Genomic DNA, 27,383 nt, shown 5'->3' with positions numbered 1-27,383 from the left:
AAAAAAATCAAAACAAAAAAAAAAACTGGAAATAAAGACACGTTTCTTCTCAGCAGAATAAGTTGTGTTCACATTGCATTTAACTGGTCAAGTATGGAACAGAATTAAAAAAAAAAAAAGAAAGGAAACCAGGAATGAAAAGGAACAACTTCGCCCATGACTAGAGAGAGGGTGAAGAATTATAAGTGCAAAGATCATTTGGAGTTTTTAAGAAATCTGCAATCATTTCATGTGGAGTCTAAACAGGTCAGATAATTTCACCTTGACATGTTTAAAAAGAAAAAAACCTAAACTAAAATTTAGAGTTTACTTACAAAGTTAAATAAAATTCAGTAAAAAATACAAATTAAATACTGAGCTAACAGAACAAAATCTAAAACACAGACTTACAAAAAAAAAATTAGAAGATGCAGAAATACAGGTGTCTTAAAAACAGCATTCAATGACTTTTGCAAAGTACACAAGCTATAAGGTAGTCATCATTCAGAACTTTTACTACAGAAATGGGTGTAGATTGGTCTCTTAAAGGAAATGTTTGCCTTTGCAGCCAAACTGAAAAATGAAGGAACTTTCAATTAATCTTGAGTATCAATTTCATACTGTTCTGTCTACAGCTACTATGAACACCTCTATTTGTCTCCATGGTAACAGACTACAAACAAAGCCTGTGTAGTCTCACCCTGCAGTCTGTTTCATTTGTCTTTTGCTTATTGTTAGCTTAAAGCAAGGGACAAATCAAAAGAATAATCACTACAGGATCAGACTACACAGTTTTTGTAGTCTGTTACCATGGACACACAGGAGCTGTAAGTACAGAACAGTAGCAAAATTTTAGATATATTTCGCCAATTAATAGAAAATTGGTGTCAAGGTGTACATTTCCTATGATGTACTGTCCTAAAGGCTAAATCCCTTACTTCATCCGCAAGTAGCCATAGGAACCTCTAATGGCAACTTTGGATAAATAACTGGAGAATGGGGTGCGGGCCTCATCTGAGAACAGGACTACAATACATTAAGTGAATGATTCTAAATCCATTCCTTTAATAAAAATACAAATGATTAACACTAACCTAGAAGAGAGCTTTCACATTTATAAGTTAGGGTACATTAGCACTGGCACCTCAAGTGTTAAAATCTTTTAATAATGAGACTTTAGAACCTGGACCCCAGGGATAGATCTCAGAGGTATCACCTGGCTTTATTTACACTGTAGCATCCATGTTCATGGTTTTAAAGACAGGCTGCACATAATGAGCTTAAAGGGGTTATCCAGCGCTACAAAAACATGGCCCCTTTCCCCCTACTGTTGTCTCCAGATTGGGTGGGGTTTTGAAACTCAATTCCATTGAAGTAAATGGAGCTTAATTGCAAACCACACCTGAACTGGAAACAGTAGGGGGAAAAGTGGCCATGTTTTTGTAGCGCTGGATAACCCCTTTAAAGTAAGGAGCTCGTCCTTATAGGACAGGGATGGGGAAGCTTTGGCCCTCAGCTGTTTTAAAACTACAATTCCCATCATGCCTGAGCAAAGCTTTAGCTTTCTTATAACGGTGGCAACAGGTGTCCACAGCATGAAGTACGGCAGGCAAATACTCTAAGTAACTAAGCCTGTTAGTTTAAAATGAAACTGGTAACACTTCAAGTGACAAGCCTAATGGGCCCTAATGTAAAAAAAAGTGAGAATCCCCATATACATATTTTGGAACGTCTGAAGTAGTAACAAAATGTATAAACTCAAAAATGTGGGTTTTTATTCGACATCTGGAACAGTAAACTGTGCCTGGGATTCCTCTAATCTTGAAAAGCCTAGAATGTACAGTACACAGGACTATAGGAAAGGATAGCTTCACACGCCTGCATATCTCTGAGTCCAGTCTTTTGCTATTCTGTTGTATCTGTAATGAGAGAAGAGGGGGAATTAACTTAATATAACCAAGTATTTTGACATTTTAGGAGCTTTAATTATTGTTATACAATAACTAAACTCAAAAACATTTAGGCATTACTGTCATTTCAAAAAGTTTTGACAATTCACACTGACATGTCAACAGTTTTGAGTGGTCAAGGTTTCTAGGATACCCACCGATCTCTAGATAAAGCTGGGAGAAGCACACAGTTGTATGTTTCACTCCCTAGCTTGGCATCTAGTCCATCTCCATCCAGTTTCCTGAGCTCCAAGCTGGGGAGTGAAAAATACTGCTGCTATATCTACAGACCGCAAGGTTATCAGCACTGGAGGTCAAAACTTTTTACTTATCTACGCGACACGTCAAAAAGTTCTTGGAAATTACAGTGATGCTCAGTTTAAAGGGGGAACTATCAGCAGGTTAAACTAATCTAACCTGCAGATAGCCCTCTGTTGCGCACAGGGCACCAAGGAGCGGGCACTTTGTGTTTGGTCCTGTTATATTGGGGTTACAGGGCCTTTCTATGGCCTCCCTTGCCTGCTTGCAGTGTTGAGTTAGTGTAAGGACACAATTTGGAGACTGAACCAGGGGACCTGCACGTGGTACATGAGGCAATATGGTTTGATCTAATTATATACCAACATCCTAGAGTTGGTTTTTAAATGTGGCCGAGAGGCATTAGTGTCAGCCATAGGTGTGAGGTGCAGAAGCTCTTCTCTCTCCATGTCATATTTATTCATCGCTTCCATGCTACAGGGTGGTCCCCAGTGACTTCTTCCCATCCCACCAGCCTTAATTGATAGATCTTCTTACAGGGTATAGGGAGAGATTAATCAAGGCCAACAAAACAGGCAGACTAGACTGCGGACCGCCCTGATGACTCCTAGTTCAGGCAGCATAAAAGATTCTTTGTAAAGTGCTTGCAGTCTGACTTCTAGCAACCCTGCCAGTCACCTTATTGAAGAGGCCATGGGGTTCATAAAAACCCTGCAACCTCTTCTACCAGTCACAGCTCCTTGCAGAAGAGTAACTTCTTACAGTTGCATATGGAGCCCTCACCATGAACAACCTCCTAGCATATGCATTTAGTTTATGTTGAATATCAGGTAGAAAAAAATAAAATAAAAATATTCCTTTAACCCTGGTTCAACTGCACAATAAAGAGGGGAATACTTAACGTTATAACTGTGCAGCATTTTTTGAAAAAGGAGCTGTCCCCTCTGCCGATACATCTGTTTCATTGGGTACTTATTTACAGACTTAAAAAGGGGTTGGCCACTTTATAGTAAAATTGCTCAGTGTACAGTATTAGTAAGTGTACTCATTGTACTGACAGCAGCTCCCTGTGTACCTCAGAGCTAAAATCAGGCTCCTCCAGGCTGTGCTGTCCTGCTTTGTTGTGTTTCTGCCCATAAGATGGCCGACATGGAGGAGCATGTAACCATGCTCCGCCCCCCAGTGTTCACCCTAGGCATATACAGGCTCAGTGGGGGGAGACTGGGGGTGGGGCATGCTCACATGCTCCTCCATGTCTGCCATCTTAGGGACAGAATTAACAGAGCAGGGCAGCACAGCCTAGAAAAGTGAAGTTTGATATTAGCTCTATGAGGTACACAGGGAGCTGCTGTCAGTAAGTGTAGCGAGTACAGTTACTAATACTGTACACTGAACAATCATACTATAAAGTGGCCAACCCCTTTAACTTATGGATCATCTTGTCTTCCTCCTGAGAATAAAACTAAATTGATAAATGACCTTTACTATTACCCTACCCTACGAGATGCCACCATACTGACAGGGGAGCAAAAAATAAAATAACTCAATTATGAACGTATTCTGATCTCATCTATGCATTTCTAGAAAACATTGTTTTATTATAATAGAGAATAAAGTAACTATTAAATGGACATGTCCGCAGATCATCCGGCCCTAAGTATTGTGCGGGTAATACCAGGGTCACATACTATGTAGTTGCTGAAGGATCCCCGTAATAAATATTCCTCTTGGTCCACAGTACTAGAAAACAGACGCTTCTTGGCAGTGCTCATCTATCTTATTACTTCCATCGTTTAGAGCCTGAGCCACTAACGTCTGGAAAAAACACTATGCAACAGTGACCACTAAATTATTAGTGATCCTGCTCTTTAATACAATACAGGTTGGGGGGGGGGGGGATTTCATATGTATAAAGCCACAGACTAGCTATAGGCTCAGTAGTAACATGTACCTGCTAACATTAGTAGTATATTAAAAGGATAAAAGGTCATGCAGGTCAGCAAACAAACAGTAATTATTTCCCAAGTAGTGACTCAGTCCGGGGTGTAACACAATAAGAAAGTTTCCATGATCAAATCCTGTTAGGAGAACAGAGAAAAGAAAAAACTTACTTTTCCTTGTCTGTCTTGTAGATCTGTGCAATGTCCGGTACTAACGGATCATCTGGGTTGGGGTCACAGAGTAAGGAGCATATGGACAACAAGACTGGGGAGGCAAAAAAACAAAGTTTATGACTGCTCCATTACTACCATATAGTGCAAGCCTTTATCCTAGCAGGCAGATTACCTTTTTACCAGGATGTCAGCTGTAGTAAATTTCTGACAGGGCTTCCAGTAGCTGTATACAGGAAGCTCTTTGCTCAGTTTAATCTTTAATAGGCATATCACAGAGGCCCCTCTATAATGTTTCTATATTATGTCAGTGGGACATTAGGAGACAGTACACATACAGTGTCTGCTGTGGGCTGCACACTGTTACAGAAAGTTTTTACATACACAATTTCTGAAAACCTAATTTTTGTGACAAAAGGGAATAAGTGCAAATGTAATTCCATCTACTTCACAACAGCACCACATGTCTGGATCAGTAAAGGACAGAATTATGTTCACACACTGCAGACAAAAAAAAAAAAAAAAAAAAATCTACATGGGGTTTCTTTGCAGCATGTGCATGGATTTCTGCAAGTCCCATTTAGTTAGTACAGATGTAGAATATACAACAAGGCTATTACCCATATTCCTCTTTAATTTTGTTTTGGGCCCCTGACTGCAGCATCTTCAGGATTGGAGGCGGTTCCCGGGTACACATTGGGTCTATTCAAGTCATAAAATTCATAACAGGCTCAGTCTTGCAAAAACGCAGACGTTTGGGTGCAAACAGCCAGACATATTTAAGACTAAAGGCCATATTACATAAAACGATTAATCGTCCGTACTCGTCCGATTATCAGCCTTTTAGGCCAATCAGTTTGGTAAAATAGGACATGTTAAAAGGCTGTGATTAGCTGACATGCAAGATGTCTTCTGACAGTGGTCTTTTAGCATGTTAAAAATCCTGATCATGTCAGTGACAGTCTGCTGCTCCTCACTCCATGTAACAGGAGCTGACGCTGACTTCAAAGGGCAGCTTGAATGATCTAATGATTGTTTGGACAGCCCCCGCTTGCTGTCTGCACATGCAATAGCACAAGCAGCAGGTGGAGAACAGGGGGGAGTAAGCGTCAACCCAATAGAATGCCACTTGCTTCCCCTTTATTGTGCCATAGAATACAGCCTGGCCTGGTCCGATACATAGTCTGGACTCTAGACCATGGCATCTAGGGAGTATTTATTGGTGCCAGTCTTGTCTGGGGTCAACCATGAAGGCCTCAATTGTTGCCATATTTGATCTCCTACTAATCCCTGCTGTTTCATAAGACATAACATGGTAAAATGAAATGAAGGATGCAATTAAAAAGTAAAACTGGTCTTGAAACAAATAATCCCTTGTACATATCATATGGCCATGTTTTTCTTTTTTGGCCCCGATTACCACCAACTAACTTTGCTTTTCCCTCTTCAAACTTAAAAAAAAAAAAAAAAAAAAAAAAAAAAAACACAACACTTGCTTTGAGAACTATGACCTTAATAAATGTTGTTTACCTTTAGATATAGTCAGTGCAGGAGACCACTGTGACCTCAGAATATCAAGACAAATGCTTCCATTGCTGTTTATATTTGGATGATATATTTTTGTTGTGAATGCAACCTAGGTCAAAAAGAAAAAAAAAAAGTGATCAGTGCCAACCTGAAAACAAAAAAAAAAAAAAAAAAAAGGTATTAAGTGCTCATCTATGAAACAGGGACCGCTAAGGACTTGTAATACAGGCAATGGAGTGAAAACAAGTGAAACCAAGTAAAATTTTAGTTAACTCTGCTAAATGCATTCAATGTTTAGCACATGTGTGCCTTGGAGCACTTTGACATAAAACTTATTTCAGGTTGGGGTACTGTGCTTAACAGCATAAACATGTACATAAAATGGCTATTTGTTCACCCTTTTTGAGTGGAATCTGGGCTCTGTGTGAGCCTATGTAACGGAGGACTGCTCATAACTTTTCCCTAGACCAAAAAAAAAAATATATATCTCTATCTCAGCATTGATTGCTCATTTATGTTTACATTATTTTCAACAATTGTTTGATTACTGGTCACTGAGATACTTGGATGCAGTCCTAGGGAATCCTGGAAAACAGAGGCGGCCATAGGTTGTATCCATGTTTTCTGGGCATCTTTAGGGCTGCATCCAACTTCTTCAGGCACCAGTAATCAAATGCAGAGTGTGTTCAGGTTCGGATAAAGCGTGAGCGTGCTTGAGATTCGCTCATCTCTAATAATTACATTTATTCCTATTTTTGGCTATTTATCTAGCCACTGATGTCGCCATGCATAACATTTTTTGATATCCTGTCCACCTACCTTGTTGTTCTTTTAGGGTGGAGATTGTTTACTAAGCCTATTACACACATCGGTATTGGGCAGCCATTTACTTCTCTCATTCATTAGCCGTAGGTGCTCTATTCCATGTTGGGGCATCAAAGGATGCTTGTTAACCTGTCAAAACCCTGTGATTAGCCAACAAGCAAGAGTTTGCTTATTTATTGGCTGATTGCTGGGCCTATTACACAGGGAGATCATTGGCCTATTCATCTACTAATCCCCCCATGTAATTGGGCTGTAACTACTTCGTGTATGTTGTACTTACTGCAGTTCAAACTCATCTCTGCTTCACAGCTGACACCATCTTGCTTGTTAGACATCATACTGTTTTTTTCTTCCTGCTAGTGTTCCCAAAGCCCAGTCCTAAAGAACCAACAGCTCATGTTTTGAGGATTTCCTTAGCATTTCACAGGTGATATAGTGTATCAGTGCATCAGGTATTATCACAGCTGTTCTTTGTATGGGATATCCTCCAATCCTGGGCAGTTGGTGGTCCTTGAGGACTGGAGCTGGGGAACACTGGCTCTAGGCTTGCAATCACATGATGCCTCAAAAATTACTACATGAGCAGCTAGAGCCAATACCTTCTAAGAGGACAATGTAATAACCCGCTCTTCTATATTCTTCTTAACTATACAGCCAGGCAGGCTAAAACAAATCTTTTCTTTTACAACATTTTGACAGACACCTGACACTTATATTCTTCACTGTTGTCAGATTGTGTTATGCTTGTGATCTTCTGGCTAAAAATGTATTCCTACCTTTGGTGGCTTAAATGGATAATCTGTTGGGAACTGGATTGAGAGATAGAAGACACCACCTTGATATGGACTGTCAGACTGAGGGGGAAAAAAAAATGATAAGAATAAGCTCATTACATATGAATCTTTAAGAGACACAAGGGTAAAAGAGAGGTATTCCCAACATAGACAGTTACGCCATACACAAAGTATATGCTATTTATTTTCAATAGGCGAGACTCTTAACCCTCTCTGGTTAAAAGACCATCAAGGTGACAAACATCAATGTATGGCTATTTCTATGGGTGTTAACTATTAAAAATAAAGGCAGAGAGCTGTACACATGCCACCTCTGCCTTTACTGACCAAGAGCCCTCCATTCTGGAGATGGTTACACTTCTTGGACAAGCACCTCTCAGACACTTACGGCATACTCTGTGGCTAGAATAGGAACATTCCATTAAAAAAACTAAATACACATATTACAAACTAGGGATGCACGATGCACCGAAATATCGATACTACTATCGATATTTCGGGCAAAAAAACGATTCGGTACCAGGATTTCCTGGTATCGATACTTTATGTTAAGCTGCCTAATAACGCAGCTTAACATAAAGTATAGAGCAGAGAACACGGCCGGCGGCTAGCAGAGCGCCGGCCATGTTCTCTGTGTGCCGCCCCCTGCCCCCACTTCCTCCTCCTCCTCCTCCTCCTCCTCCTCCTCCTCCTCCGCCCGCCCCTTCCTCCGCTCACTGCAGGGAGAAGTTATAGCCGGCACACAGCGATCGCATGTGCCGGCTATATAACTGTGCAGAAGCCGCTGTTACAACTGACAGCGACATCTGACCCATCCTGAGCCTCTCCAGAAGCAGTGGGGGTCGGCTACTATGTGTAACAGACCCCCGCTGCTAATGACCCGCAGCCCGTCACACCGCAGCCTCCTGTACCTCCTGGAATGCAGCCGGTGTGAGGAGCTGCGTCTAGGGCTGCACTCAGTGTGAGGTTGGTGAGACTGACTGATGCCGGCTCGCCCTCCGTCCATCCCCGGCGCTGTTCCTATGCATATTCATGTGTGCACACTCTGGGTGGCTGCGCTTCCTGACCGGCCTGAGTGTGCACACATGAATATGCAGGAGGAACGGAGGTCCGACAGCTGGGGGCTTCCCGGAGCTGAGGGGAGGGGGGATTTGTAAAGGGAGCTAATTTAAGGCGGAACAGACAGCCTGAATCTTGGCCAGCAGCAAAGGTTAATCTTCCTGCTGGCCGAGGTTCAGGTTGTCTGTTCCACCTTAAACTCCCTTTACAAATCCCCCCTCCCCTCTGCTTTGACAAGCCTCATGCTTTGAGTGGTACCGCAGTAAGTGAGAGCAGGGGATGTGTGCAGACATTGCAAACATCCCTGCCCTCTGGTGTGCCCCCCACATCCCTGCCCTCTAGTGTGCCCCCCACATCCCTGCCCCTCTGGTGTGCCCCCCCCCCCCACATCCCTGCCCCTCTGGTGTGCCCCCCCCCCACATTCCTGCCCCTCTGGTGTGCTCCCCCCCCCCCCACATTCCTGCCCCTCTCGTGTTCCCCCCCCCACATTCCTGCCCCTCTGGTGTGCCCCCCCCACATTCCTGCCCCTCTGGTGTGCCCCCCACATTCCTGCCCCTCTGGTGTGCCCCCCACATTCCTGCCCCTCTGGTGTGCCCCCCACATCCCGGCCCTCTGGTGTGCCCCCCCCCCCCCCACATTCCTGCCCTCTGGTGTGCGCCCCCCCCCACATCCCTGCCCTCTGGTGTGTGCCCCCCCCCCACATCCCTGCCCTCTAGTGTGCCCCTAACATTCCTGCCCTTACACCCCTGCCCTCTGACAGGAACTGACCTGCCAGGCAGAGTAACCCTCTCTTGTCTGTCCAGACCTGGCAGCCTTCACCAGCTCCCTGCAGTGTGGGGGTTGTAGTCTGTACCCAGTGGCGGATTAAATGTACCCTGGGCTGTTCACCCAACCTGGATCCCCCCCCCCCGTCAATCCGCCCACTACTGCCCCCCCCATGCTGTCCCCAATAAACACAATGTTTGGTCCCTTGCTGCACAGAGGATGTCAGGAGAGGAGGGGGCTGATCTTATAGGGGAGGTCACAGCAGCACAGAGGATGTCAGGAGAGGAGGGGGCTGATCTTATAGGGGAGGTCACAGCAGCACAGAGAATGTCAGGAGAGGAGGGGGCTGATACTATAGGAGAGGACACAGCAGCACAGAGGATGTCAGGAGAGGAGGGGCTGATCTTATAGGGGAGGTCACAGCAGCACAGAGAATGTCAGGAGAGGAGGGGGCTGATCTTATAGGGGAGGTCACAGCAGCACAGAGGATGTCAGGAGAGGAGGGGGCTGATCTTATAGGGGAGGTCACAGCAGCACAGAGAATGTCAGGAGAGGAGGGGGCTGATCTTATAGGGGAGGTCACAGCGTCCCAGCAGCACAGAGAATGTCAGGAGAGGAGGGGGCTGATCTTATAGGGGAGGTCCCAGCAGCACAGAGGATGTCAGGAGAGGAGGGTGCTGATCTATAGGGGAGGTCCCAGCAGCACAGAGGATGTCAGGAGAGGAAGGAGTGTGCTGATCTTATGAGAGGTCACAGCAGCACAGAGGATGTCAGGAAAGGAGTGTGCTGATCTATAGAGGAGGTCACAGCAGCACAGAGGATGTCAGGAGAGGAGTGTGCTGATCTATGGGGAGGTCACAGCAGCACAGAGGATGTCAGGAGAGGAGTGTGCTGATCTATAGGGGACGTCACAACAGCACAGAGGATGTCAGGAGAGGAGTGTGCTGATCTATGGGGAGGTCACAGCAGCACAGAGGATGTCAGGAGAGGAGGGGGCTGATCTTATAAGGGGGGGGGGGTTGTATTTTTTTTCGAGGTATCGAACTGGTATTGAGTATCGAACTAAAAAATCAAGTATTGGTATCGAACTCAAAATTCTGGTATCGTGACATCACTATTACAAACCCTGCTTTGATACTCGTTACATACCGTAAGTGTTGCTGAATTTGTTACTACTTAATTCTAACTGGAAGAGAGTTGTTTATGGGAACCCTCCTTTAGGCTGGGTTCACACTGCGTTTTTGCAATCAGTTTTTTGCAAAAAACGGATGAAAAAAAACTGATGCATTTGTGTGCATCCGTTTTGACCCGTTTTTCCATTGACTGCCATTGTAAAAAAAAAAAATAAATAAAAAATCAAAACGGGTCCTTTTTTTGACGGACACAAAAACGTAGCTGAGACTACTTTTGCGTCCGTTTAAAAAACTGATCCGTTTTGACACTTTTTTTTACAATGGAAGTCAATGGAAAAACAGATGCACACAAATGCATCCGTTTTTCATCCCTTTTTTGCAAAAAACTGATGAAAAAAAACACAGTGTGAACCCAGCCTTAGGCTCCGTATGCATCCTTTGTTTAGCATGTACATTGTAAAAAGTTCTTTGTATTATTTCTAATGTATCTGTAAGGCTCTTATTAGCTGGCAGAGGCAAGAATATTAATTTTAGCCTCCATGGGGCAGATATATATTATTATAACTTTTCTCAACTATGTAGGAAACTGCCAATGCATTCTTATAACACAGACTATGGTAGGGGTGTCCTTTTAGAAATCTTTCAAATGTATACCACTGACAAAAGGGTCATCTATAGTGTGCAATGAGCCTCATCATTTAACAAACTGTCATGTCTGAACATGATTACTAGCACTATTTCTGGCAACTAATGTGCATATTGCAGTTGTCACCAGTTTTCCTATCTGAGCTAGTGAGAGTAGACCAGTTCTAAGATGTCTACATTACACACCGAGGGGGATCACCTTCTTCCCCATATCCCTATAGCACACCTGCAGAAGCATCCGCATGAAGAACATTATAATGCAGTAGTGAGCAGTGTAAGCTGTGAATTCAGAACTGTGGTGAGATATAACTAGAGGTGTCAGCCAGGCCTTGATGTCACTGTGCCACCTCCCCTTCTTAGACTTGTGGCCTGATGAGATAATAGTCTGACTTTTTTTTTTAGCATATTTTAAAATGAATGAGTAGTTTAGGAGTAAAAGAGCCTGTTAGGGGGTCTGGGCATTGGAGTGCAGCACAAAGGCTGCTATACAGATCTGCAGCCTAGATCCATTGTGTAGTCTGTGCACCACTGAACTACATACTCACAGGTCCCATAATTGTTGCTTGCCATTGAAACACTGCAGGAAAAAAAAAAAAAAAAAAAAAAAAAAAGTTAAACATTACCCTAGTACGTGGATAAGCATAAAAAAAGCGTAACAGCATTCAACTTACAGTCATCTGCAGCTGGCCCTGCCGAGCACTGAGCAGGGGGGTCACGCTGCAAGTCAGTCAACTCCTAGAAGAAGAAGAGGGAGGAAAATTTAATCCATGGCTACAGGAAAGGCTGAAATTCAGGTTAATAGCTTGTTTTACACAAATGTATTGAAATCCTGGAACAGGGGGCTTTCGGTCCATGGTGGAAACCAAAACGGAGCTCATGTCTGCCTGTAATGTCCTCTGCTAATAAAATACACAGTACATTTATCATGGGGCTCCTTTAAAGAAGAAAAAAAAAAAAAAAAAAACTGTACAATAAAACCTTAGACATCTCTAGGCTAGTGTAATACAACTAAGAAAGGAAAATCTAACCAAAAGACTCTCCGCATGACATTTCACATCTACAAGCAATGAGGTGGGAAAAAAAGCTATTAGCGGCTTCACACTTTACAGCCAACACATGAAGCCTGAAAATATATGCAGTGCTGAACTCCTACAGATGGCGGAGAGTCACATCACAGAAAGGAAGGACCTTTTCATAGAAGGCTTTATGTGAACATTGATTCCTGACTAAGATACTTCCACAAAGAACAACATGGTTTGGGTAGTAAACTGCACAGAGATGTGGCTTTCCCCATAGCATATATTATATGCAGGAGGAATAAATTATCCTGGGGCTCTCTGCATCCATCTATGCCTGGTGGGACAAAGGTGTTAAGACTGGCACGCTCCATGTGGATGCCATGAATATCACAGATTGGCACCATGTTATGTCAGGGGGCAGGGAAGGAGTCTATAGCCATATTACACACAGTCTCTATATGCCGGGCCCCTCCTCACACCTCCTTCTCTGTAGCCTCATTCATTGGGTATATATTACAAGGCACTCCATGTTAAGCCTGTGTAAGGCTCTCTTTGCAGCCAGTCTCTACTCTACTCCAGCAAATATTAGCTCACACCCCAACTCCTAATGAATTACCCCACAGACAATGGCTTCTGGCATCAGTGTTTTTATACCATGCTGGAAATGGATCATCTTATATATGGGAATAAGAGTATATAATCTGATCCATACATTGACTATGCACAGTGCTGCAGAAAGTCTCCCCGTGGAATTCAAAGACCACTCAAACAAACTTTAACTCAAACTTTAGCAGCTGCCTGGGCTCTTCTGTATAGTAGCCACATAAAGGAATACGAACGTGCATTGTTGGGTATAGAACCAAGGTAAATAGAAAGCCACCAGCAACAAATTCCTACTCAAAAGGACTACTGGGATTTCCTATCATCTAGCCATTACACAAACCACTTCTTTTACAAGAGAGATTTGAGTAAGCATAGTCTACATAGGCAAAAAGAAAAATGTTACATAACCAGTTTATATTCATAGTTGTATCTGGAAAATATTTAGTTTGAAGATAAGACATCAAGTGTATAAACAATGAAGAACAAACATCACATGCTCCCATCTTAAGCTTACGGCAGTGGCACAGCTCAGGTATTACGTACCCATTACTGAGTAAAACTAGCCGTACAGAGATCCTGGCAAATAAGACTGAGTGGCCTATAAGCTGGGGTTACTTAAAGGGGTACTCCAGCAGGGGAGGGGGGGGGGGGTCACTTTTTTGCTGGGATCGGGGAGGAGGTGGCAGAGGGAAAAGACGTCCACTCACCTCCCCGGTTCCAGCGGCAGGTCCCGCATTGCGGCGCTCCGGTGCCCGGCCGCTTCCGGGTGTCTGACGCGGGCACGAGAGGATACATCTCAGGTCCGCTCAGCCACTCAGTGACAGAGGCGGGATCTGAGCGGACTTGAAACGGATCCCGCCTCCTTCACTGAGTGGCTGACCGGACCAGAGACGTCACGCCGCTGGAACCGGGGAGGTGAGTGAACATCATTTTCCTCGCCCACCTCCTTCCGGTCCCAGCAAAAAAAGTGCCCCCCCCCCCTGCTGGAGTACCCCTTTAAAGGGGTATTATGATTAAAAGTAACCTAAAGGAAACCAGTCATCATAAAAACGCCACCTAGGCTATCGGCATGATGCTATAGAGAAGACCTTTTTTTTCCGTTTAAAACTTTATTTGAAGTGGTGGTGCCATCTGTTACAATGCTTGGTATTTTTTTCAAGTTTTATTTTTTCCTCTTAATACAAACATCAAACATTAAAAATTCACAGACATCAATCTGATAAAATAAACATAGCAGAAAAAGGGCTACACAACCTTGTTAAGCAGCTGCTCCCTTTCGGTTAATGGCATATGCTATATAAACCCCTAACACACACACACACATACACCACCCACCACACACTGCCTCCCCAAACCCCCACCGAGCGAGCAAAAAATAAAAAATTAAAAGACAAAACATTGAACCATCGAGAGTCCATCCAACTTAGTCTGGATTCCTATTTTCCCCATTTAGTCCAGGTCCTGCAGAACCAAACTAACCCTCTGCCAGATTGTCTTTTGGCAAGAGATTTTTCATATTTATATACTCTCTCCGCCAGACTTTCCCATTCTTGAAATTAAGGCGAAGATGCCCCCATCCAATAGCGGGAAAGGAGTACTTTTGCTAATGCAGTAAGTTTATTGGTCAATCTTCCATCTACTGAGTCATTCGGATATGCTCCCATCAACATGGGGAACGTCTCTTCATCAATAAGCAACCCAAGGGAATTGGTCAAATACCTTATTATTTCCCCCCAAAAAACCTGGACAGACGGTCAACCCCAGATTAGATGAAAAATGTCTGCCTGATCCCGTTGACATTTTGGACAACAGGAATCTTCTCTACATGGCAACTGGGCCAACCTTTGTGGGGACAAATATACTCTGTACAAAATTTTTAGCACAATAAACTGATGGGAGGCACAAATAGATACAGATTTAAGATTTTTCTTCACCTCCCATTGGACATCACTTATATCTTCTATTCTAAGTGCCCATTTTCCTTCATTTTTGCTAAATATGGATTGCGCCTCTCCCGAATCAAATCTCTATAAATGCCAGACAGCACCTTCTTCCCCTTTGAAAGATTCCTTAAAAAAAAAAATAAATAAAAAAAAAGTGTGCCTTAGTGCTCCAACTACAACCGTCTCTCGAACACATATGCATCCGAGAGTTGTAAATACCAAAACAATTGGGAATCCACCAGATTATATCTTTTACAATTCTCAAAACTAAATTAACGTTCCCTCAACCACTAGCTGATTTACATACTTCAACCCCCTACCAAGCCAAAATTGTGAATCTGACATTTTTAAAAATTCTTTAAACGCTACATTTCCCCAAAGTGACGAAAATTCATAATTCTGTTTGCAATTACTTCCAAGTGTTACAATATTTATTAACTTGTGTTAAGATTTTACATCCACCAAACCCTGCGTCTACTCCGACCAATACATTATATTTCCAATGACAGTGCTTCATAATAAATTTTAATACTGGTGAATCCAAACCCTTGTGCAAATCTTGTGCTCCTATTGCTAAAAAGTAAATAAAAAAATCTGGAAGTCCAAAACCACCCTCTGCCAAAAGGGGAAGTCCAGCTCTTATCAAAGGAGAAGACCTTTGATATATATCTTTATGGGAAAAGATTCAGTATAACTTGAATTTAAAATCTCTGATGTTTCCATTCTAAAGAGTCCAGTCCATTGAGTGACACCGCCCACTGGACTTCTTATCACAGAATGAGACGGGATTTCAAATCAACAAGTTACAAGTTAAGCCCCTATGACACGGGGCAACTGAGAGGTGCAAACGAGCAATGCCAGCGCTTGTTTGCTTTGCATTCCCCGCTCGCTGCCGCCGCTATTACACGTATCAGCAGCAGGCGGGTAAGTACAGGCGGGGAGCGCTAGGGACTAGATCGTCCGGGCAGCCCATAGTGGATTGCAGTGGTCTGCTACCACTGCTCCTATTCCACGGGGCGACGCCAGCAGATCGCTGCTATCCTAGTCGTTTGTCTTTCAACATGTTGAAAGACAAGCGATAGCAACGATCAGTAGTCTATTACACCAGACGATTATCAGCCGATAACTTAGTTTTCTCAAGCCTCCTGAAAGACTTCCTGACCAAATATCAGTGTTTCCTGGCCATAAAAACAGAGGAGGGAGGGGGAGGGGAATCACAGTCTCCCCCTGGAGGCTGCAGCCTCACTCATCTCCAGCTTATCCTTTGCCCTTCTGGTGCTGCGTGTGGTGGGGTGACATCACTTGTGGGCCACAACGGGGGGGTGCTGGGTAGACAAAGCAAGGTAGCAGCCTCTTGTTGCTGGAGGTATAATGCTGCCTCCCGCCACAAGAGTGATTGACAGGGTCAGGAGCCAATATGGTATATTAGGAGTATACACAGGTAAAGGGCCAGCGTAAGCACTTGCCACGGCTGCCTGCAATGCATCCAGAGAGGTCCATAATTCTGAATGCCTCTAAGATTCCTAAAAAATCCTGAAGGGTGTCCGTACCCAATAGACTTTTTTTAACCAGAATACACTCATGACATGGCCATGGCCCATTAAACACTGTGAAATGACAATTGTCTAACAGTTTTGTTTTGCCTTTGTAGTAGAGTTCCTCCAGCCTCTGCTCGCTCCAGCTAATCGCTATATCTGTATTGTATCCTCTGCAAACAATAATTTTAGCTTTTTGCATCCATACAAACATTATGCTAGGTCCAAATAATTTAAAGATCTTAACTTTCTGTCAAAGAATGGAAATGGTACAGAGATTTTACATCATTTTTGACAGCGGTTTCAAAAACTAAGTTTTAGGGATAAACAGGAGCAATGATGGAAACCCCACGTGTGAACAAACCCTTACCACTCTTCAGGATAACATCTCACAGCTCAGCTTTTGTGTATTGGGCAGAAGATCATAGTACAGTACATGGTGGACAAAAGAAATGAGATAACAGTTCTTCAAACTACAAAGCAGCAAATCTAAAAATCTACACCCTAAGCCACTGCCTGCATATGAAAACAAGTATACCTGGTTATTGTTTTGGCTGCAAACACACCGTGTTCTAGGTGAATGAGCAGCTATCCATCATCAGGACTGTAGAGGTGGGCTGTGTGCCCAGATATAAGTGCGCCAGGCAATTGTGCATTTGTTACACTCTGTTTCAGATTAAGGAAACATTGACTGATCCATCTATGATAACCACAGATGTAACCATAGAGTGTGTTTAAGGAAATTCTTCATAGAAGAGGCTTGGGGGGTCTTGGAAAAGCATTCTGAACAATCCCCTAATATACTGTTTCTCCTACTTGGCATTGCTCCCACCTAGCCAGAATCCTGCTCCACACTGATGAGGGGCAACCCCCTGAAACAGCTGTTTGTTGATGGATACCTGGCCTTGGTTCTTCCCTGGCCATTACACTGACTTATAGGGCCACTTAATATGGTGGTTTTTGTGGTTTCCCTAAAGGACCACCCCATGGCTGGGTCCTTCCCAGAGGGATATCTGGCTAGTCCTGTGTTTCGAGACTCTTCAATGAGGCTCCACGGGCTCTTCTTTTGCATATTCATGTTTCCCAGGGGGCAATGCACCTAGGATTTCACTGCATTGAGCGCTTTAGCAGCCGGCAGTGTTATCATTTGGCTGGTCTCCCTGAGATAAGCGATCTGTTTCTCCTATTGTATAAAGATTAGACATGAGCGAACCGGGTTCGGGTTCGAGTCTATCCGAATCAGAACGTTCGGTATTTCATTAGCTGGGGCTGCTGAACTTGGATAAAGCTCTAAGGTTGTCTGGAAAACATGGATACAGCCAATGACTATATCCATGATTTCCACATAGCCTTAGGGCTTTATTCAAGTTCAGCAGCCACCGCTAATCAAATGCCAGAAGTTCGGGTTCGGATCGACTCGAGCATGCTGGAGGTTCGCTCGTCTCTAATAAAGTTGTGATAGGTGCTCACCCAACCAATGGGAATCCCCTACTAGTCCAAAGTATAGAGTCCTGGGCAACAGTATTCAACACGTGGCTGACAGTGGGCAAACTGTATTGGTTTCCTGGTAAGAAACCTTTAATGAGAACCTGTCATCAGTTTCATGCTATCTGAAACATGGGCAACATGAAAAACTGACAGCCCAAGCACTGTACAATAACGCATGATTCACTCTGAAACACCATAGCTTAGGTAGCTGGGCAGGAATGGATGTCCGAGTCACCGGGTGGTCTCTGGGGGCTTTGATTGATAAGTCTCCTTTATCACCAGCATTGTACAAGGTTTATTAAGTCTCCTTTATCACCAGCATTGTACAATGTATACTGAAAGACTGCTTATTGTATGTGTTGGACTCCAGGTTAGGTTTAGTGCACCTTGAAGGGACAGTTCAAATCACAATATGCTGACACATTCTGCGTATATGTTGGCATCCTGTCAATGTAGGATGCAGACATGTATGTAAATGTACAGGCAGGAGCCCCACTGACCTCAACGGCCAAACAGTCGGCTGGTGACTATATACCAATTGCCCATGTCTGTACATTTATATAACAAGATGCTTACGTACCTGTGCAGCCTGTCAGCAAATCATGTTGTGAACACCGGCTCATACGCTGGAGTTCATACACAAAGTCATGGATACTGTATGCTGAAGCATAGCACCTCCATGAGATATGCATCCGGGAGAAAATACCTCCATAATACAGGATACACACCATAATTTTTTAGAGTCATACACCAGTACAGTATGATCTCAATAGTAATCTATTATCCTACAGATGCATACATGATTATATAGCTGTGTCCCTAGACAAAGTCTGCTCCTTTTCTGCAAGTATAGTGGCAGACTGACCCCTTTTATAGCCTTATCTGTACCTACATAACGTGTTTCCTCAGTCCTCACCTTCCATCCCTGCCTCCAGCTCAACAATGTTCCTTATGGCTCATTGACTCACAAGCTGTTCAATACATTTCTGAAAGTTCTTCATCCAGGAAAGTCTTCTCTTTCCAGGACTGTGAATCACAATCAGCGCTTACAAATCTATAGATGGATGGATCAGAGCAGATCCCCGGCCAGTCAGGGGTTACTCACCCAGCGAATCACATGAGCAGCACCAGTCATCACAGCAGGGAGACTATAATAGAAGTCAGCTATGTAGTGCTACATTACTACAGAGAAGGGAAGCCCTGCTCTACTTCATAGACACTAAGGGCAACTGCATTAGAGAAAGTATGGTTAGCACATATCCACCCCTCTGAACAGATATCAGCTACATTACCTGTGTGTACAGTAATGCTAGACGTGTGTGTGTCATCTACTCCCATAAGGGGAACTCCAGGGAAGCTCTGATGATGTAACTGTCCATATCATCAGAGTTTCCCCAGGGGAGGCCAGCCAGCTCTTCTCTCCGCCCCCCTGAGCTTAGTGCTGCTGACAGCTATCCAAAACGCGTCAGCAGGATCACTACACAGGTGGGAGCTCAGAAGGTTAAAACGATTACACCAGCAGGTGCATCACTAAGTTCTTTACATTAATAAACCAGCGCGGAGATGCTGGTGCCGCGGCCCAGTTCCCACGCACGACACCAGTCTATTCCCAGTCACCAGCCCGGCCTGAAGCACTGGAGGCAGGCCCGCCCACCCGCAGTGTGATGTTCTGCCCTCCCCTCTGCAACATGGCACCAGTCACGTGGTAAAAATCTTGCTTTAAGAGGAAGGAAGCTTCTAAAAGTTAGACGTGGTAATCCATTTAAAGGGGTTTTCCACACAGGGAGGTATTTTTGTTTCTTTAAATATCTCAAAATATGCTCCAATTCTGTTCTTATAGTACCCAGGTAAATCTATCTTTTCCCCATGTAAATCTCTGGTCATGTTGGTCTAAGAAGTCAAGTAGGCAGTCCTACTCATTCAATGAAAACTTTCCTCAAGTTATCCTGAAACTTTTCCCACAAAACTATCAATCTGCTCAGCCCCTCCTGTTCCATAACATGCCGCTGGCAGACTGAACTGCTTTGTCAACAGGTTTCCAGGGGGTTTAAAACAAATTACATTAAACATTTAAAGAATTACTGGCGTTTTTTACATAGTCTCTCCATGTTCGCTGGCTCATAAGGAAATACAAGGTTTTTAATACCATTAAATAACTGGATGCAATTACTTCGTAACTTAAGACTCACCCCGAGCATGTGGTTCATCACTGTAAAAACAGGCCTTATAGCGCCAATCCGGCCCGCTCCATTCATTATCATTAGAAAGGGGTGGCTGGTGCTATAGAGGTGGGCAGTGCTCATAACAGGTGCTACAGTGCTCCTGTCTCACCAGACCATGGAGCACAAGGCGGCGCTGAGGAAAAAGGTAAGAGACAGACCTTCCTCCTGAGTCTTCTGTGCAATAGGGACAGACAATAGGTTAGACAATTTTAACCTGCTGATAGTTCCACTTTAATCTTGAAGGTATAGTTTGGGAGCTGTTCAGTGCTTCCCAGTAGTAGTAGAATCCATGAACCACACAGTCTATATTTACCCTTCTTCCATTTGCGTCGACTTATAATTTTTTTCCTCTTTGACTCCAAACTGTTTCACCAGGCACTGCCATGGGTATCATACTCCCACCTACCTATGCCAACCTCTTCCTGGACTGGTGGTAAGACAACATTGCTTCTGGGGAGTCAATAACCACTATCACTTTTTGTGTGTGTGTGTGGTGTGTGGAATTCATGACGGATCTCAATGACAACCACATAGGCATAAGGCCTCATTCACATGTTAAGTGTTTTTCACAGAGCGTGATTTTGTCCGCTCTGTGAAAAACACTGAACGTCTGTTTATTGCATCCGTGCGCTGGGTTAGAAGTGGGGGAGTTGGAAACAGAGAGCAGGTGACAGCAGCAGGGGAAAGCATGCGTCCCGCCAGCCACACCATAACCCATCCTATTTTTTGATGGCAAGGATCATGGCACGGATGATGTGAAAGCCTACATAAAATTTTATGGGTCCTAAAATTGTTTGTGGTCGCGGATCTGTGACCACGGACAATTTTACAGGACTTGTGAATAAAGGCCCTATTACACCAAAAGATGTCTGACAGATTATTTTACAGATTTTTTCAGCCAAAGCCAGGAATGGACTTGAAAAGAGAAGAAATCTCAGACTTCTCTTAACGACCTGTTCTGTTTATAGTCTGTTCCTGATTTTGATAAAAAAAAAAAAAAAAAAAAAAAGTCAGATAATCTGTCAGACATAAGAAATTAACCAATCTAATCAATCTTTAGAAAATCCACAGCTGGCAATAGCCTACTTTGATGGGAAAGCCACCACCGAACATTATGAAGAAGCTTTTCCAAAGGTCAGGAGAAATTGTTTGTCACTACAAGAATTTAAGAGGCAGATCAACTAAGAGTTAGATTTCGAGAACAGGACTATCCCCACAATGTTCTGAAATAGAGTATGTGCACACTGCTGAAAAGTGACAAAAACTCTGTCGCGTAATCCGCCACAGGCGCGCACGTCACCGCCCGTGTCAGCCACCATTCTATGCGCGGGCGGATTCCTTCCTCCATCCAAACAATGATCAAGTTCATTTTTTGGACTGAGGAAGGAATACGCCCGTGCATAGAACGGAGTCTATGACACGGGCGGAGACGCGTGCCCACCGCAGTCCGCGAGCGGCGGATTACGCGACGGAGTTTCCTTCACTTTTCAGCAGTGTGCACATAGCCATAGGCCTACCTACACACTCTGAGACAGAACAGAAGGAACCTACTGAGACCACAATTGAGAGATCAGAAAGACTTGTACTATGCAGCCCACAAATCCTTACTGCATTCTGGCCTAATTTGAATTTAGATGGCCTAAGAGCAGGCCATGTAGGGGGAACACCCACAGACAACATACAGGAGAGGAAGGAAGTTTGATGATCCGCTTTTCAGCAGCCATTGCACATTGACATTTATGAAACAAACCTGGGTGGAGAGGAAGGTCACACGGACATACAGATGCAGGGCCTGTAAGTATACTGCAGTGTTCAAGTGGCTCCAGATGGGCATGAAGGTACTATATATCACAACTAGCAATCGCATATATAGGAAAACCACATCATGGATTTATATAATGCATATCGGAACACATTGGGCATTACAGGGACAAACTGGTAACGAATCATATGAGAACAATATACATCTCCGATCCCTGAGAAGCAAACACACCTGCAATCTGATGGTCTAGAATTCAAAGGGATTATCAAGCGCAATAAAAACATGGCCACTTTTGCCCCACATTTGTCTCCAGTTCAGGTGTCGTTTGCAATTAAGCTCCATTTACTTCAATGGAACCTATTTTCAAACCCCACCCAATCTAGAGACGAGTGGTGCAAAAGTGGCCTTGTTTTAACTGCGCTGAATAACCCCTTTAAAGCAACTAGACGCTCTTCATATATATATATACACACACAAGTGATTCATCTTCTAAATACTTTACAATAAAGGGGCAATAATGATAGTGATTGATCACCACTCCAGGACCCCTGCCGGGCTCCAGGATCTCCTGTGCTGCCAACGTTATGACCAGGTTGACAGACGCCGCTCCAGTCACTGATGGGATGAGCAGGCTGTCCATCAGTCAGGACGGGCATTTTCCGTGTCGTGACGTAATCACAACTCAGGGGGAAAATGCCTTCCAGCAGGGGTCCTGTGTCCGGTCAGACCGCGCATCACAGGTACGGGGAAAGGGAAGCAATGCTTCATTGCTATAGTCTTGCCTGTCAAATATTGAAAATGCCCAGATTGCTCCTTTAATCCCTCAAGTATTCTGTCTTCTTGTCATTTACAGTTATTGTTTTTATTTATTGTCCATGAGTGAGAATATATTAATTACGTTTTTACTATTAAACAAAATCATTCTTTGGACGGACAACAGAATCTGTGCGCACCCTCTACAGTCTGCGAGCGGGTGCACGCTGCGAAATGCACAACGTTTTCCGTCGCGATTCCGTACCCTTAGGGTATATGCACACTGAGTAATTCTCGCTGAATACTCTGTGCGGAATCCGTCGCTCATCCCGCTTGTCATGTCAATTCTTTTGGTGGACAACGCAATCTGCCCCAGCATATAATAAAGTCTATGGAGCCAGCGGGGATGAGCGGCGGATTCCGCACAGAGTATTCAGCCAGAATTACACTTAATGCCAAAGTTCAGGTCCCCATGGCTGCAAAACATGCCAAGAGACTAATGTGTATGTCCAATGCGGGGGGCGTTATGGTCTCAACACGTTTGTAGCCATGTAGATCCAAACTTCTGAATTAACAGAGGAAATCACTGCTGATACGGCTGGGGGCTGTTATGAAGAGTACACTTCAATTGCCTGTGTATACATGGAGGGAATATAATCAGATACTCAGCTCCCAAATTCCCATATTTTCTACACTGATATATGAAGATCCTTATTTCACGGCCACTCAAAAAATGATCTACAGTCTACAATCTGTACGAGTGTGATATATTGGTGTTAGAGAGGGGTGAATTATTATGGTTTGTGGTCTCCGTGCACATGGATTCACCAGGTTAGGCTGTGTTCACACTGTTTTTGTTGTGTAAAAGCACTTTTCTGTTTTGATCATGGAACTCACCGAGATGTGAAGGATCAAAACAAAGAAAATGCAACAGAAACACAGTGCGAACAATCGGAGCTCTTCAGCAGTTCAAGCAGAGAAAAAGAATTTATTGTTACCATAGCAGCATATATAGCGTGTGTAAACAAACCCTTAAAGGGGATTTCCAACAATGAAACCTATTTCCAACTGTCTAATACATAAACATATGCTGTAGTAGTTATTTTACTACCTTCCCGTGGTCTCATGCGTTATTTCTGCTTGAGATGTAAACTGTCTGTCCTGTTGTCTCCATTGCCCACTTCCTGCCTGGTGGACATCATGTAACAGAAGGCCTGTTCCTGCTGTGCACTCTAGCTGGGGATTTAGCCAGCTCTCTCCCTATCTTACTATGTAGGACACTCCTGTTGTGTAGTAGGCAGGGTTAAAGAAAACCTTTCACCCCAGCTCCCAGAGCAGAGCCCACCGACCCCCCCCCCCAGTAGAGCCCTGATTACTTACCCTGTCCTGCTCCAGAAGCTCATTTGGCGCAGACCGCCAGGAGGTGATTTCTCCACGGTGGGACCGGCTTCTGGAGCAGGGCAAGGTAAGTACTCGGGCTCTTCCGGAAGGGGGGGGGGGGGGGGGGAGTTGGGTTGTGGGGCTGGTCAGACAGGCAGGTCGGGATAAAAGATTGCCTTAAACATCAAAATGTAGTGGGAAAGAGACGTTGGCTGAATTCCCAGCTAGAGGGTACAGCTGAAACAACATCAATTACAGAATGTACACTAGACAGGAAGTGGGACAGCAGAGCAACACCCTACACAGTTTAGCTGCAAAATTTGGCCATTGGGTCGAGTCAGCAATGGCAGTGGCAAAACCATGAAGCTATTAAGAATCAATCACAAAACCACATGACCATGCAGCCTATGAGACCGGGCCCTAAATGACATTACCAGCGAGTGGCTACATACTGGGCTGCTTCAGAGCTCTTACCAGTAAGTATTCCTTTAAGGAAGCAGCAACCTGTGGCTCTCCAGCTATTGCACAACGACAACTCCCAGCATGCCCACACAGCTAATGGTTGTCCGTGCATGCTGGGGGCTGTAGCTTTGGGATGGGCAGCGAGCTGCAGGTTGGGGGGGGGGGGGGGGGGGGGGGGGGGGGGGAGGGGTCACAGTCCCTGGGTACTGGAGAAGGTCCTGCTGCCCCCTAACCCACTCACCAGGCTAGATAGCTGGCACCACATTGTGTGACCTCCATGGACAGGCTGGATATACAGGAGGAGATTTATCAAACATGGTGTAAAGTGAAACTGGCTCAGTTGCCCCTAGCAACCAATCAGATTCCACCTTTCAGTCCTCACAGACTCTTTGGAAAATAAAAGGTGGAATCTGATTGGTTGCTAGGGGCGACTGAGCCAGTCTCACTTCACACCATGTTTGATAAATGTCCCCCATACTCCCCCAGTTACTCTGGGTTACGTCACATGGGGACCTCTCAGCTGCCAGGACGGGAGCACACAGCAATAAGAAGCCTATGTGGGGCCCGATACAAGCAGCCAGTCCTATAGACACATCCACATCAGCGCCATAGAATACATAGCACTGCGCAATGTACAGGGAAGACACGGAAGTGCTCGGCCACAGGGGGCGCTATAGCTGTGGAGATGGATGGAGATGACAGAGCAGCACAGCAGGCGGCCTCCATTGTTTCCCCGTAGTCACACTTACTTTCTTTATCCTCTTCAGCGCCATGGAGCAGCCGGGTAGGAGAGCGGAGGCTCGGACAGGACGCCGGGCTGTGCAGGAGGGCTGGGGTGACGCGGCCTGTCACTGCGGCTCTTCTGCGCTCAGGAGGAAACGAGTCACTTGCGATAATTGCCGGCGCTTCTCCTTATTCACTGTGGGCGGAGCCTGGCGCTGAGGGGCGGGGCACTTTTTACATTACTTTCTGGGTTTTTTCTTTCCGCCTTTGGTTGATGACGTCAGGCGCGGCATCTCGGGAAATGTAGTCAGCGAGCTTTTTTTTTTTTTTTTTTTTTTTTTCATTTAACTAAGTTTTATTGCAATAGAACAACGAGGAAAATCAGTGTACACTCTGTAAAAGTGTTAATCGCCCAACTAATAGACCTTGTACCATTTTTTGTTTTTAAAATCACTCAGTATTGGTTATCAAGAAAAATCATCCCAATCATTTAGCTGTCGAGTATAGAAAGACTGACTCCTCTTCTCAGACAATTCTTTTACATGTCATTGCAACTGGGAACCAGGTACTAACCTGCAGTAACCTGCACTAGTGAGTATAGGGTACCTTTAAAGGGGGTTATCCTGGATTTACAAATATATATATATATATATATATATATATATATATATATATATATATATATATATATATACACACACTAACGTTCAAGTTGGGGTCACCAAAACAATTTTGTGTTTTCCATGAAAAGTCACACTTCTTCACCACCATACGAGTCAAGACATTGACAAGGTTAGAAATAATGATTTGTATTTGAAATAACATTGTTTTTACATCAAACTTTGCTTTCCTCAAAGAATCCACCTTTTGCAGCAATTACAGCATTGCACACCTTTGGCATTCTAGCTATTAATCTGTTGAGGTAAGCTGGAGAAATTGCACCCCACGCTTCTAGAAGCAGCTCCCACAAGTTGGATTGGTTGGATGGGCACTTCTGGCGTACCATACGGTCAAGCTGCTCCCACAACAGCTCAATGGGGTTCAGATCTGGTGACTGCGCTGGCCACTCCATTACCTATGATAGAATACCAGCTTCCTGCTTCTGCTGTAAATAGTTCTTGCACAATTTGGAGGTGTGTTTAGGGTCATTGTCCTGTTGTAGGATGAAATTGGCTCCAATCAAGCGCTGTCCACTGGGTATGGCATGGCATTGCAAAATTGAGTGATAGCCTTCCTTATTCAGAATCTCTTTTACCCTGTACAAATCTCCCACCTTACCAGCACCAAAGCAACCCCAGACCATCCCATTACCTTCACCATGCTTAACAGATGGCGTCAGGCATTCTTCCAGCATCTTTTCATTTGTTCTGCATCTCACAAACGTTCTTCTTTGTGATCCAAACACCTCAAACTTGGATTCATCCATCCACAACACTTTTTTCCAGTCTTCCTCTGTCCAATGTCTGTGTTCTCGGCCTCCCACTTCTTTTTCTACTCTGGTTAGAGCCTGTTTGTGCCGTCCTCTGAAGGAAGTAGTACACACCGTTGTAGGAAATCTTCAATTTCTTAGCAATTTCTCGCATGGAATAGCCTTAATTTCTAAGAACAAGAATATACTGTAGAGTTTCAGATAAAAGTTCTCTGTTTCTGGCCATTTTGAGCGTTTAATTGACCCCACAAATGTGATGCTCCAGAAACACAATCTGCTCAAAGGAAGGTCAGTTTTGTAGCTTCTGTAACGAGCTAGACTGTTTTCAGATGTGTGAACATGATTGCAAAAGGGTTTTCTAATCATCAATTAGCCTTCTGAGCCAATGAGCAAACACATTGTACCATTAGAACACTGGAGTGATAGTTGCTGGAAATGGGCCTCTATACACCTATGTAGATATTGCACCAAAAACCAGACATTTGTAGCTAGAATAGTCATTTACCACATTAGCAATGTATAGAGTGTATTTGTTTAAAGTTAGGACTAGTTTAAAGTTATCTTCATTGAAAAGTACAGTGCTTTTCCTTCAAAAATAAGGACATTTCAATGTGACCCCAAACTTTTGAACAGTAGTGTATATATATATTTTATTATTTATTTTTTTCCTCCAAAAAACATCACTACCCCTGTCCTCAGGTCTTACAACTTGGCTCCATCCACTTCAGTGTTCTGCAATATCACATACAGACTGAGAACATGAGCGGCACTGTTTCAGAAAGAATAACTCAAGGTGACTGTAGAGGAGTAGATGAATATTCATAAGGAGTTGCTCAAAGACAAAAGATGCTTGATCATAATATGTGTGTGGAAATTTAAAAAGATCATTGCTTTATTCCAATATCTCTGTAACAGGTAGAGAATGCAGTGTGCTGTGTGGTGTTACAGGTAGAGAATACAGCGTGCTGTGTGGTGTTACAGGTAGAGAATACAGTGTGCTGTGTGGTGTTACAGGTAGA

At 44.1% G+C, this 27,383-nt stretch overlaps 1 protein-coding gene across 3 annotated transcripts; it reads right to left on the bottom strand.

Moving 5' to 3' along the window:
- Window positions 1–1,732: 1,732 nt before the first annotated feature.
- Window positions 1,733–25,205, bottom strand: UBE2D1 (ubiquitin conjugating enzyme E2 D1). Of its 3 annotated transcripts, none has more exons than XM_069980317.1 (8): window positions 24,962–25,205; window positions 11,717–11,780; window positions 11,591–11,622; window positions 7,426–7,503; window positions 5,828–5,933; window positions 4,298–4,391; window positions 2,087–2,182; window positions 1,733–1,898 (listed from the first exon to the last, which is right to left on the bottom strand). In XM_069980317.1, exons 1-8 carry the CDS (start codon window positions 24,983–24,985, stop codon window positions 1,850–1,852), a joined length of 543 nt encoding a protein of 180 aa, XP_069836418.1. In that variant the 5' UTR covers window positions 24,986–25,205; the 3' UTR covers window positions 1,733–1,849. The 3 variants fall into 3 exon arrangements, with proteins under 3 accessions (XP_069836418.1, XP_069836419.1, XP_069836420.1); XM_069980318.1 differs by lacking the exon at window positions 24,962–25,205 and adding an exon at window positions 24,454–24,499; XM_069980319.1 differs by lacking the exon at window positions 2,087–2,182 and having other exon boundaries at window positions 24,962–25,197.
- Window positions 25,206–27,383: the final 2,178 nt, after the last annotated feature.

Source organism: Dendropsophus ebraccatus, chromosome 8 (genome assembly GCF_027789765.1).
Source record: "Dendropsophus ebraccatus isolate aDenEbr1 chromosome 8, aDenEbr1.pat, whole genome shotgun sequence".
Lineage (NCBI taxonomy): Eukaryota > Metazoa > Chordata > Amphibia > Anura > Hylidae > Dendropsophus > Dendropsophus ebraccatus.
This window is presented reverse-complemented; position numbering and strand designations above follow the sequence as displayed.

What these genes read in the sequence shown, in the direction of transcription:
- UBE2D1 (XM_069980317.1), bottom strand. Translation starts at nt 24,985, where the DNA reads ATGGCGCTGAAGAGGATAAAGAAA. An exon ending in AGGGCCAGCTGCAGATGACT is followed by an intron (nt 11,623 to 11,716) that starts GTAAGTTGAATG and finishes TTTTTCCTGCAG; the next exon opens with TGTTTCAATGGCAAGCAACA. An exon ending in TACAAGACAGACAAGGAAAA is followed by an intron (nt 2,183 to 4,297) that starts GTAAGTTTTTTC and finishes TTCACTCCCCAG; the next exon opens with CTTGGAGCTCAGGAAACTGG.